The 12,685-nt window shown below is 37.0% G+C and overlaps 1 protein-coding gene across 2 annotated transcripts in view; it reads right to left on the bottom strand.

Annotated features, from left to right (window-relative positions):
- The window catches only part of POT1 (protection of telomeres 1), a 640,429-nt gene that overhangs the window by 547,450 nt on the left and 80,294 nt on the right, over positions 1-12,685 (bottom strand). For both annotated transcript variants that reach the window (XM_053716650.1, XM_053716651.1), the window contains exon 7: positions 9,014-9,128. In XM_053716650.1, the coding sequence (XP_053572625.1) occupies positions 9,014-9,128 (115 nt within the window). The remainder of the gene's footprint in view (positions 1-9,013; positions 9,129-12,685) is intronic.

Genomic DNA, 12,685 nt, shown 5'->3' with positions numbered 1-12,685 from the left:
CCCTTTCTCCTTCCTCCCTAACTCTAACCTAACACTAAAGTCCCTAGCTTACCTAACTACACTAAGTCACCTAACTAAACCCTATATTAAATAGCCCCAAAACTAACTACCTAACCTATCTAGACCCTAACTATCTCTATTCTATATCCCTCAAAATAAAAATAAAATGTGGGGGTGAAAATAAACAAAGGGATGTAAATGAAAAAGGAAAAACTAAGGAGGATTAGAACAAAATTATAGACAAATAATAAGGGATGCAAATGAAGAAAGGGGTGAGCTATATAGTCAAATGAAACAAAAAATATGGGATGTAAAAAATAAATAGGATGGGAAAAATGTATATATATAAAAAAAAAAGTTATATAGTGAGGAAGGGAAAGGTAGTCAAAGGGGGGATGGGAAGTGGAATAAGGGGATTAATGAAAGGAGTAATAAAGGAAGATGGGGATATGGGGGTTAATGAAAAAAAATATGTGAATGTGTTTGTATCAAATAAAAGTGTGTATGTGTGTGTGTGTGTATTTGTGTGTATAAACTAATGTGTGTTAATTAACTAATGTATGGATGTGTGTGTGTGTTCCTAATATTATATGAGGCCTACAATAAGAATATATGAAAATCAAATATCAAACTCTCCACTAACTCTCAAACAACTCTCAAAAACCCAAAACTCCTACCAACGCAACTAGCTCCCGTGTCTTTCTCTCTAGAGGCGATCACAGGTAAAGAGCGCAGGCGCAAACCGGTATTCTTATAGACAGAGGTCGGGTTACCATGGCAATGCACTTGTTATGGCGCGCTTTTCGACAAATCCGACATCGGTTGGCAACGCAAACTTACGTACGGCCGAAAAGAGCGACTGCGCGCAACACGCTAATCTTTTCAATGGAAACCTGGTACTAAAATGCAGCCGTAAATTACTTTTAGCTGTCGGCCGCTTCGGTAGCTTACGGCTCCATTTTTAACGACTCAATGGAAGCGAGGCCAGTGTCGGCTGAAGACAGCCTGAAGGACTATGTAGAAGGAGGTTGTAACTATGTATCTAGGAGAGGGTGTACTATTGGAAATCTAATATCACCCAGTCAATTGAAGAAAAAAACAGGAACATACACGAATAGTTGGCTTACAATAAAAGGCCACTACAAATGTAATTACACAAACTGCATTGCCTGCTCACATGTATGTATTGGTCAGACTTTCCAATCACGTATTACCAATAAGGTGTACACTCACGAAAGTTGTAGTACATGCCGCAGTACATATGCTGTTTATCTTATTGAATGCACCAGCTTTAGGCTACAATATACAGGATGTACTACTAGGGAGGCAAGAACCAGAGTAAGGGAACATTTAAATGACATCAAGAATAATATTGAATGCTCAGATTTGTCTAGGCATTTCATCTATTGCCATAATCAAGATGTAACTTCTTTTAGTTGGCAAATAATAGAGTTAGCAAAACCTAGATCAAGAGGAGGAGATAGAACTAGTCACCTCCTATATAGAGAAGCCTTCTGGATCTTCCAGTTACAAACAAGAAGACCAAAGGGCTTAAATATTGAGGGGGATGTCATTAATTTTTGGAAAAAGACTTAAATACTAACACACCACTAATTTGTTTTTATAATTATGTAGAAGCATTATAGTCTAGGTGCAGGAGAATGGTTCGTCTTTATTATTAGTCTTTATTGGCTAAATGCTGTGCCCTAATGCTAATAAGACCTCTATTTAGCCACTGTCAGATTACTATAAAGAGTCACTTATTTGATATACTATTGTTCATTGTTTCAAAAACTTTATATTCTAGTTACTAGAACACATAAGATGTTAATAAGCAAGTCCTAAATATGTGGATTTTAGGTCTGTGTAGTCTGGAATTCAAGCGACTATGAGAATAGGTATATTTATACTTTGAATGAACTTAGCACTTCCTTTCCCCTTCTTTTTAAGTCTTAATCCCTGAACATTTGCAAATATTTTGCAAATGAGGACCAGCACATTGCAAAAGCATATAAAGTTATTTGGTTTTTAAATAAAACATATGTTATATCAATTAAATAAGGATTAAGTAAAGAATAAAACACAATGTGTATACAAACTTTTTACAAATAAAATTATAATATCCATATTTAATTAATAGAATTTGTAGTAGAGATATGCATATGTATTATATTAAGTGTAACTAATAACAAACACCAATATAGCTGGAAGTGAAAGAGTTAATCCTATGCAAGTGTTAGAAATTTGAGTAATTAACTTCTGAGCAAATGAAATCACAGCAAATCCCAGGAGCCATTTTGGCTGTGTATAAAAGAGAGACATTTACAATGTGAACTTATGTCTATGAATAAGGCCAGGGGGGCCGAAACGCGTAAGACAGCTTAAGGGATGAGCTGTGATGAATAAACTATTTGGATTTTAACAATGTTCTATATTTGAATAAAGCTTTGATCTTTTAAGCGCTAAATTTGACTCGCTGGTGTTCTTGAACTTTTTGGCTCCTTGTTCCCCCTGATGGTTGATATAGGCTACAGCCGTGATGTTGTCCGACTGAAATCTGATGAACCTGACCACAGCTAGCTGAGGCCAAGCCTGAAGAGAATTGAATATCGCTCTTAGTTCCAGAATGTTTATCGGAAGGAGTGCCTCCTCCTGAGTCCACGAGCCCTGAGCCTTCAGGGAGTTCCAGACTGCACCCCAGCCCAGAAGGCTGGCATCTGTCGTTACTATAGTCCAATCTGGCCTGCGGAAGCTCATCCCCTTGGACAGATGGACCTGACATAGCCACCAGAGAAGAGAATCCCTGGTTTCTTGATCCAGATTTAGTAGAGGGGACAAATCTGTGTAATCCCCATTCCACTGACTGAGCATGCAGCGGTCTGAGATGTAGGCGGGCAAACGGCACTATGTCCATTGCCGCTACCATAAAACCGATTACTTCCATACACGGAGCCACTGAAGGACGAGAAGTGGAATAAAGAACACGGCAAGAATCTAGAAGTTTTGACAATCTGGCCTTCGTTAGGTAAATCTTCATTTCTACCGAGTCTATCAAAGTCCCTAGGAATGAAACTTTTGTTAGAGGTGATAGAGAACTCTTTTCTTCGTTCACCTTCCACCCATGGGACCTCATAAATGCCAGAACAATGTCAGTATGGGACCTGGCGATTTGAAAAGTCGACGCCTGTATCAGAATGTCGTCTAAGTAAGGGGCTACTGCTATACCCCGCGGCCTTAGGACCGCTAGGAGAGACCTTAGAACCATTGTAAAGATTCTTGGTGCCGTGGCCAACCCGAAGGGAAGAGCCACAAACTGGTAGTGCCTGTCTGATGTCTAGAAAGGCAAACCTGAGAAAACGATGATGATCTTTGTGTATCGGGATGTGAAGATAAGCATCCTTTAAGTCTACGGTAGTCATATATTGACCCTCCTGGATCATAGGAAGGATGGTTCAAATAGTCTCCATCTTGAAGGATGGGACGCTGAGAAATTTGTTTAAACAGACTAGTAATGAGACCAGCAAGCTTGGAAAACAATTTAATAACTGTGAACAAGCAAAAAATAAAAACGGTACTGTGCCTTTAAGAGAAAAAAACAATCACATAAACGGCAAAACAGTGAAAAAAGCAGTAAATTCTACGAAATGTTTACAGTGTGTATAATAGACTGAAATAGCATTGCACCCACTTGCAAATGGATGATTAACCCCTTAGTTTCAAAACCGGATCAAAAAAACGATATAGACTATTTTTAAACAGTCACAACCAAATGCCAAAGCTCTACTGTGGCTCCTACCTGCCCATACAACGACTTTGGAAGGCACAAAAACCCTGTAGAGGGGTCCTATATGTCAGGGGACTCCTTCAGGGAAGCTGGATGTCTCTAGCTGCAAAAACAACTGCGCAATTAAGGAGCGAAAATAGGCCCCTCCCAACATGTACTCACAGTGAGAGGGCCTTAAAAAACTATACCTAGGCAAAATCTAGTCAGCCATGTGGAAAAACTGGGCCCCAGAATAAAGTTTTATCACCAAATAAAACTTATATATAATAGATATAAGCAAACGTTATATCTATTAAGTAATGAGAGTAAATAACAAAAATATTACCCTTTACAGCAAGCATGATACCAGTCGTTATTAAATCACTGTAATCAGGCTTACCTTAAATAAATCAGGTACTGTCAGCATTTTCTAGCTTATCATCTCTCTAGAAAAATTTAAAACTGCACATACCTCAGAGCAGGAAACCCTGCACGCCATTCCCCCAGCTGAAGTTACCCATCTCTTCAGTTATGTGTGAGAACAGCAATGGACCTTAGTTACAAGCTGCTTAGATCATCAAAAAACTTCAGGAAGACTCTTCTTCACCTTTCTGCCTGAAGCCAAAATAGTACAACTCTGGTACCATTTGAAAATAATAAACTTTTGATTGAAGATAAACTACATTAATTCACCACATCTCTCTAGCTACTTCCCTTGTCGAGAGCTGCAAGAGAATGACTGGGGGTGGCAGTTAGGGGAGGAGCTATATAGACAGCTCTGCTGTGGGTGATCCTCTTGCAGCTTTCTGTTGGGAAGGAGAATATCCCACAAGTAATAGATGAATCCGTGGACTGGATACACCATACAAGAGAAATATATATTTAACATTAGTCAGTTTGTTATAATTGTAAGTGTGCAGTGTATAAAGAAAAGTCTGATGTAAAATCTGTTGGAAATTTATAGGTAAACATAATTATTTTTTGTTCATTTAGTCCCCAAGGTTGGACCGAATTTAATAGGTATATCCAACGACTTTCAAATTTTAATAATGCTGACTCTAAATTTCCTCCTCTCATACCAAGGCTGACTGTTTCAATCCCCCAGCATTGTAGATCAATCTGATTAGAGTTATGAAATTTTAGAAAATGCGCAGCTACACTTATCAGTGTTTTATGTTCATCTCTGTCTTTGGCAGCATTTTTTTATATTTCTGAGGTACTCCATGAGTCTTAGATGAAGTTTCCTTGACGTCATCCCAACATAAAATAAATTGCAGGTACATAGCAGTACATATATAACACGTTCTGTGTTGCAGCTTATGTAGCGTTTTATTTTATGGTTCTTACCAAATCTATCTCTGATTGTTTCTGTATTACGCATGTACTTGCAAGTACTACAATTGCCACACTTGTAGGCTCCTGGATTGAAGGCTGAAATGGTTTTCTTTCTCTGAAAGTGGCTACTGATTACAATATCTTTGATATTTTTAGTTCTCCTGAATCCAAATGAGGGTCTTTCTCCCAGTTTTTTTTTTTTTTGATAAGGTGTATAACTTATTAGAGTTACTAATAGGCCTGAATTGTTGATACTGGTATTCATCAGAATGTCCCAATGCTTCTTTATTATATTTATAATTTGAGGAGTTTGTGTATTATAAGTCATGATTAATCTAGGTATATTTGAGCCACTCTCGGCTCTTTTAGACAAATTTTGTCTCAGTGCATGTAAGGCTCTGTACTTGATCTCTTACTGTACCCTCACACAATCATTATTTCACTGCATATTTTGCATATACAAGTGTGCAAACCAGAGATTCTACTTGTAACTAAATTGAACTGTAACAACACAAACTTTGTTACAGAACTATAAGAACCGATATTGTATCACATGGTTTGGATTTAATGGGGCAGAAGTCAAATTACTCAAACTTGACTAATATTATTTTTAAGAGTCCACGCTATAGCAAGCTATATAAGATTGAATTAACCAGGTATATAATATAACCTGGTAATTTATCAGACACAGTCAGCTAGTAATAAACTGAGTGCATACCTTTTATGACTGACTCTGACAGCTGTAACATAGATCGTTACGAGGAATGATTCACTAACACTGAATTATAAATCACTGATTTTTAAACAAATGGTAACATTAGTAGTGATTACCAAGCATTTAAAGAATACAAGTGATACATTATACAGGGTGTGCAGATCACGCCAGCGAAGCTAGGTATCAGAGACTTAAGCAACACTTAAAAGGCCACTGTTTGGTCTCCGATTACACATTATCTTGTAACAATTTGATGTATCCCAGACCAATGTGTATAAGGCTAGTGAAAAAGTAGCCTAGCAGAACTGTGCTTCTTTTGGAATCGGAAGAGTGATCGTAGATTCAAATTTAAATATGCCAGTGTAACTTTATACATTTCAGATCGAATCAACTACTTAAATTTTCTTAAGAGTGTTAATCAATCCACTATATTAGAGTGGACAAGATAGTGATACACTAACAGTACACTAAATTATCACCCAATACCGTATAGCGGTGGATATATAAACCCACACAGGGTGATCCATTGATTTTTGTATAGAGCAACCTTATAGTAAGTACCAAGGTGTATAACTTATCAGAGTTACTAATAGGCCTGAATTGTCGATACTGGTATTCCCCAGATTACAGTCCCAAATAGCCATAACCAGTGTCTGAGACGTTTTTAAAGTTGTTTGTCACTTTTATCTTAAGTTGATAAGTTATATTTTAAAACCCGTTTGGAAAAACACTGCCCAATAGTCAGGGCCTAGAGTGCTACATGTGCATACTTGGTGAGGGGAGGCACGCTGTCTTAGTGTCATCCCTCTTTGTGTTCACATTACTACTTTATGCACTAGCACAATTTCCTCTCTACAGATGGGAGATTAACTACAAAACACTCCCACACATATATTATTTAACAAGCGAAAGGCCTGAGTAGTGCCATTGTTCCTTTGTTGTGATAAATTTGGAGAGATGTCGCCTGATGCTAATAGCAGCAAGATGGAAAGTAGGAGTAGGGTAGAATGAGATTTATAGCATTTGGGGTATTTCTGTGAGGTGGTGCAGTTTATTGACATAGATTTTAAAATATTAAGTAGTTAATGAGAGCTAAGGTAAGGAGAGGAGAGAGGGGCCTATATAAACTGCATGTGGAGAAGGGTAAGGTATGAGCATGTGAGCCTGCTCGTGGAATAGGCATGAGACAGTTAAAAGCAGTCCTGAAAACCTACCAAAACATTAAGTGCAAAAAACTGTTTGAAAATATTTTGCTTGCCTCAAATCTTGTCTAATTCTCAGTGCTGTCACTTAAAGATGCTCATATACATACACATACTGTACATTAATTTGTATTCAGCATTCATTTTACAAACAAATGCCTAAATTGCCATTCAGCTCTTTTCTGTGCTGGATTTATTAGTGTAAAAGTACAACATAAATATATCTGTGCAAATCCAGATGTTTGTGTGTTACATTTATCTATTAAATCAGGAGCTAAAAGACGAATGCCGCTGCCTGGAGGCATTTTTATGAATTAATGCAAAAGCCTTACATAATGTTTTCAAGAAAAGATGAGGGGATGCAATATTTATATTTCCAAAACTGCTTATAAATTATTTGAATTATCAATGAAAAAGCAGCCCTAGTATGATTTAGGCCAGAGAAGAACCACTTTGTAGTGAAGTTGTAAAGTGAGAGAACAAGAGAACGTCTGCCTTATCCTATTAATAAGAAGTAATTATTGCATAGCTCATGTTATTTTGCATTTCACATTAAAAAAGGAAAAATTAGGAAAACATATTCTCACTCTCATTCACGCTTATTATTAATTGAAAAAATGACACAATTACAATTAAAGACATTTAAACTATAGCTTATGTTTAAATTCTAGTATTTATTCTTGTACTCTGTAATGTGTATTAATATACCACTCTTGCAGTATTAACAATTTACCTACATCTTTTATCTCACAATATTTATATCAAGGTACCCGTGGTTGAACTGCAAATACAATCCGGGAGCCGAGTTAATATTAAAAGGATATGAAACCCAAAAAAGTTCTTTCATAATTCATATAGAGCATGTGATTTTAAACAACTTTCTATTTTACTTATATAATCATATTTTGTTTGTTCTACTGGTATCTTTTGTTGAAAAGTAGATGTATGCTTAGGAGCCGGCCCATTTTTAGAGCACTATAGGGCAGCAGTTTTGTAAGAATGTTATCCATTTCATAGAGCACTAGATGGCAGCACTATTTCCTGCCATTTAGTGATCCAGATGACTACCTAGGTATCTGTTCAACTCAGAGTAGCATGAGAATTAAGCAAATTTAATAGAAATAAACTGTATTGTTTAATGGTATGCTCTGTCTGAATCACACACAGTACTTTGCAATTGTTACATAGTGTGGTTTAGTTCTAAACAGATTGACATTATATGAGCTATCCAGAATACATTACACTAACATTGCTGACAATAATGAAATAGTTACCGCAAGCTGGTTAAAAGGAGAGCTAAGGACTCAGGTGTAGTCCACTGATGCACCTTTTACGTTAAAGGGACACTGAACTCACATTTTTTCTTTCACGATTCAGACAGAGCATGCAATTTTAAGCAACTTTCTAATTTACTCCTATTATCAAATTGTATTCAGTCTCTTGGTATCTTTATTTCATAAGCAAGAATGTAAGTTTAGATGCCGGCCCATTTTTGGTGAACAACCTGGGTTGCTCTTGCTGAATGGTGGATAAATTCACCCACCAATAAACAAGTGCTGTCCAGGGTCTGAACCAAAAAAAATTGTCTGGCTCCTTCGCTTAGATGCCTTCTGATAATAGGAGTAAATTAGAAAGTTGCTTAAAATTGCATGCTCTATCTGAATTCCAAAAGAAAAAATTTGGGTTCAGTGTCCCTTTAATGCTGCTCTAGAGGGGTTGCTCACCAATGCTGTTTCTCTCAACTTAAATGCATACAAATTCCCCCCTCTCCGTATTATCGGCTCTTGTTTCCAGCATAGATAATTACGATTGATAAATACTAATGTCACTCAAATCCTAGTTACCTACAGCATGGCATATGATTCATTACTTTGTTTTAGAGAATCAGATTTCAATGTTACTTCCTGCTTCGTATTGATTGTGGAATTCGACATAAAAACCCTCATCAGCCAGAGTCATATGACTCTAGTCAGAAAGCTGTAAAACACTCATACATACCGGTTCCTTTGCTTCTATAAGGAGGCTTGAAAAATGTCACAACACCAAATATGTTCACGATTGTTCCTTCCTTAAGTTTATCAAGTGGGGTATACAGATACTTATGTGAAAATGCCTACAAATAAAGTAATTTAGAGAGTGTTAGTGTATCCAATTTATCTGCAGTACCTTAATTTACAATCAAATGATGCAACACTGTCCACTGTTTTTATAGTTTTGGTTTAAACTATAAAAATGGAATCTGAACTAACTGCAGAACCAGATGCAATAAAACCCTGCAGTGAAGTCTTTATGTGAATTTACCCCTAGGGTGTAGATAACTTAGCTGTAATATTTCTTCATTCTAAAATGAGGGATATTTAAAAAAATGAAAATAAAATAAATATGACTTAATTGCTACAGAAAAAAAAAAAAAACCTGAAAAATCAATGCCTTTAGAATCAAGCTGATTTCACACTTTTCTATGCCTTATTAAACTCCATTGATTTTGTAGTTTCTTGCCATAAGATCACAGAATAAACCTTTTTAGTGTATTTCTTATTTATGTGCGTTTCAACCTGCAGAAAATAGAGCATTTATTACTAGTGAAGCAAATTATAATGAAACATCACACGCGACATTCCTTTCAAGCATTAAAAATAATGACCTTAAAATTCTACTACTTTCCAGTCATTTTAATAATGTATTACTTAAAGCACTCATATTTTAGAGCTGTAGTGAAAAGGAAAAAAAAAAGTTGAGTTTTCAAAGTTAGGATCTCATGCACTTGTCATTAATAGGCAATTACCATAAAATGATCAGCTACCAAATGTATTTATTGCAGGAGGAACGTGTCATCAAAAGAGCCCCTATACCTAAAATACAGCATTCACACACACACTACCCAATAAATGAAAGAGGGGGATTTGCAATAATTCAAATGGAAGGTTCTCATGCCCCTCTAGGCAGCAAGCAAGCCATTTTAATTTCACCTGTCTACTAGTCTTAAGGTGATCGAAAGCTAAGCATGGGAAAAAGTGGCTGTTTAAAATGATAAGGATTTAATGAATCAATAATAATGTATACAATGGCATATTAGTGGTGCAGCTTGTGATTTAAACAAGTAGTGACAAGGTCTATCTCTAGCAAACCCCAACATCTTACTATCTGGTTGAACAACTCTAGATTCAGAGACTACTCAACTGGCATTGGCAACTGAGAAAGTTTGTATTAGAATTATTCATTCCTGTGAAATGTATCAAAAAAATCAAGCAATGATGTCATTCTGCATACCTGATGCAAGACACTTCCTTTATAGCTAGGAAACTGGGAGTTTCCCCTTGATGATTCAAATGAAGGATTTTTGCCTGAGGCTGGGCCATGACAACTGTGCAGAGTTCCAGGATATTGCTAAGTAACCTTGCCTCCCAAGGAGACCAAAATCAGACACTCCCAGGTAGACACCCGCAATCCTTTAGGATGACATCTGTGGTAACCACAATTCAGACTGGACAATGAAAATACGCCTCTGAACCAGAGACTGCCACCATGTAAAAGACTGGCTCGTCTCCTGATCTAGAGAGATTTTAAGAGACAGGTCTTTATAATCACCATTTCATTGACAAAGCATTAATAAATGAAGAGATCAATGATGAAATCTGGCAAAGGAAACTGCATTTGATGCTGCCAGCATGAGTCCTACAACTTCAATACACTTGAGCTACAGAAGGATGAGGAGGAGTGTCTACGACTCACACTAGAAAGGACACTCAAATTTGAGGTGTTCATGAGTTCTTTGGCAGATTGATGCACCAACCGTGACTGAAAAGAAGCAGAACAGTTTCTGTGTGCTTTGCAGCTAGGAGAATGCACTACAATGTCATGTAGACACACCACACTCAGCAAGGCTCCTAGAACTTATATAAATGCAATGGGGACTATGGCAAGGCCAAATGGCAATACCTCTTTAGGAAGGTAAGTCTCAGGAATTTGACATGGTACCTGTGAATGCAACTTTCCAGTACTAAAGGAAGAACTGTAAGACTTGCCTTCATCTTGAAAGTTGGAATTTCAGGAATTTGTTAATTTTCTTGATATCCAAGATAAACTAAAATGTGCCCTATTTCTTTGGAACTATGAGGAGGTTGAAATAGAACCCTTGATTCTTTTATGTTGCGGGAACTAGAGTAATAACTCCCATTGTTGCAAGCCAGAAAGGGAAAGGAAAAAAAAACTTATTTGGTACCCCTGGGTCTGTAATAGACCTCTTCAGCGTTTCGCCAACAAAAAAAAAAAACACAAGCAAAAAAAAAAAAAGATTATTCTGAACCCTACCAGAAACTCTTCATGCAGATTTGAAGATGGGAGTAGCTTCTTTGGCCTTCTTAGTCTTAGACCAGGAGAGTTATGCTTTCAAGATGTTTTGGGTGAACCTGATTGTTGGGTAGAGGAAGAAGCATTTTCTGATGTTAAGACTGCATCAAAGCAAAAAACTCCCTGGGCCTAAGGATCAGATTTCTTACCCCCAGTAACTCAGGCAATAATTCCACCTAGTCCTGGGTCTAACTAGATTTTTTTTTTTTTTTTTTTTAAAGGGAAGTGTTAACAGTGTGCTTAAAGAGACTGTGCCTTCAGAACAAAATGTAAGCCATAGGCAACCATTTATTAATCTGTGTGGGGACAAGATACTCATAAAGGTAACCTGTCTGCATGCATTCAGGGCCTTAGGAGCAGCATTAGCTGCCTGAATTTTAGACTGCTTGTGCAACCCCACCACTTGCTCTTGTCAGTCATCCTGGACAAACGAGACTGAGTTGTCTGACGTTTGCAACCGATGAGGTTGCAGACACGTTTAAAAGCAGCAGTCACATTCGGTTGTAGACTAGCATGCTTTAAGGCTGGAAGAGTAAATATGGTCTGAAATTTGGTGGATGAAGAAAGTGTATACCAAGTACAGGTGGCCCTCGTTTTACAACGGTTCAATTTACACCGTTTCAGAATAACAACCTTTTTTTCCAGTCATGTGACTGCTATTGAAAAGCATTGAGAAGCAGTGCATTTATTAAAATAGCAAGTAGGTGGAGCTGTTTGCTTGGGTTGCAGCAAAGCCAAGCACGCTGAAATTAATCAGTTTAACCAGACCTGAGCTATCGAGCAGATTTCAAAGGAACAAGATCTTCCTGTCTATAAATCAGTCCAGAATGGAAAACATAGAAAGAACTGTTTGCAGAAAAAGGCAAGTGAAGTCTGTGTTGTGTGATTATTTTATTAGGTTTATAATGCTGTTTAGCAAGTGTTTTTGTTCATTTAACTTGGTTTAATTATATATTCTGTGTTGTGTGATTATTTTATTAGGTTTATAATGCTGTTTAGCGTTTAAAGTCTTCATTTCAAAGCTTTAAAAAACATAATTTATGTAAGAACTTACCTGATAAATTCATTTCTTTCATATTAGCAAGAGTCCATGAGCTAGTGACGTATGGGATATACATTCCTACCAGGAGGGGCAAAGTTTCCCAAACCTCAAAATGCCTATAAATACACCCCTCACCACACCCACAATTCAGTTTAACGAATAGCCAAGAAGTGGGGTGATAAAAAAGTGCGAAAGCATATAAAATAAGGAATTGGAATAATTGTGCTTTATACAAAATCATAACCACCACAAAAAAAAGGGCGGGCCTCATGGACTCT

The sequence above is a fragment of the Bombina bombina genome, chromosome 6 (genome assembly GCF_027579735.1).
Source record: "Bombina bombina isolate aBomBom1 chromosome 6, aBomBom1.pri, whole genome shotgun sequence".
Taxonomy (NCBI): domain Eukaryota; kingdom Metazoa; phylum Chordata; class Amphibia; order Anura; family Bombinatoridae; genus Bombina; species Bombina bombina.
This window is presented reverse-complemented; position numbering and strand designations above follow the sequence as displayed.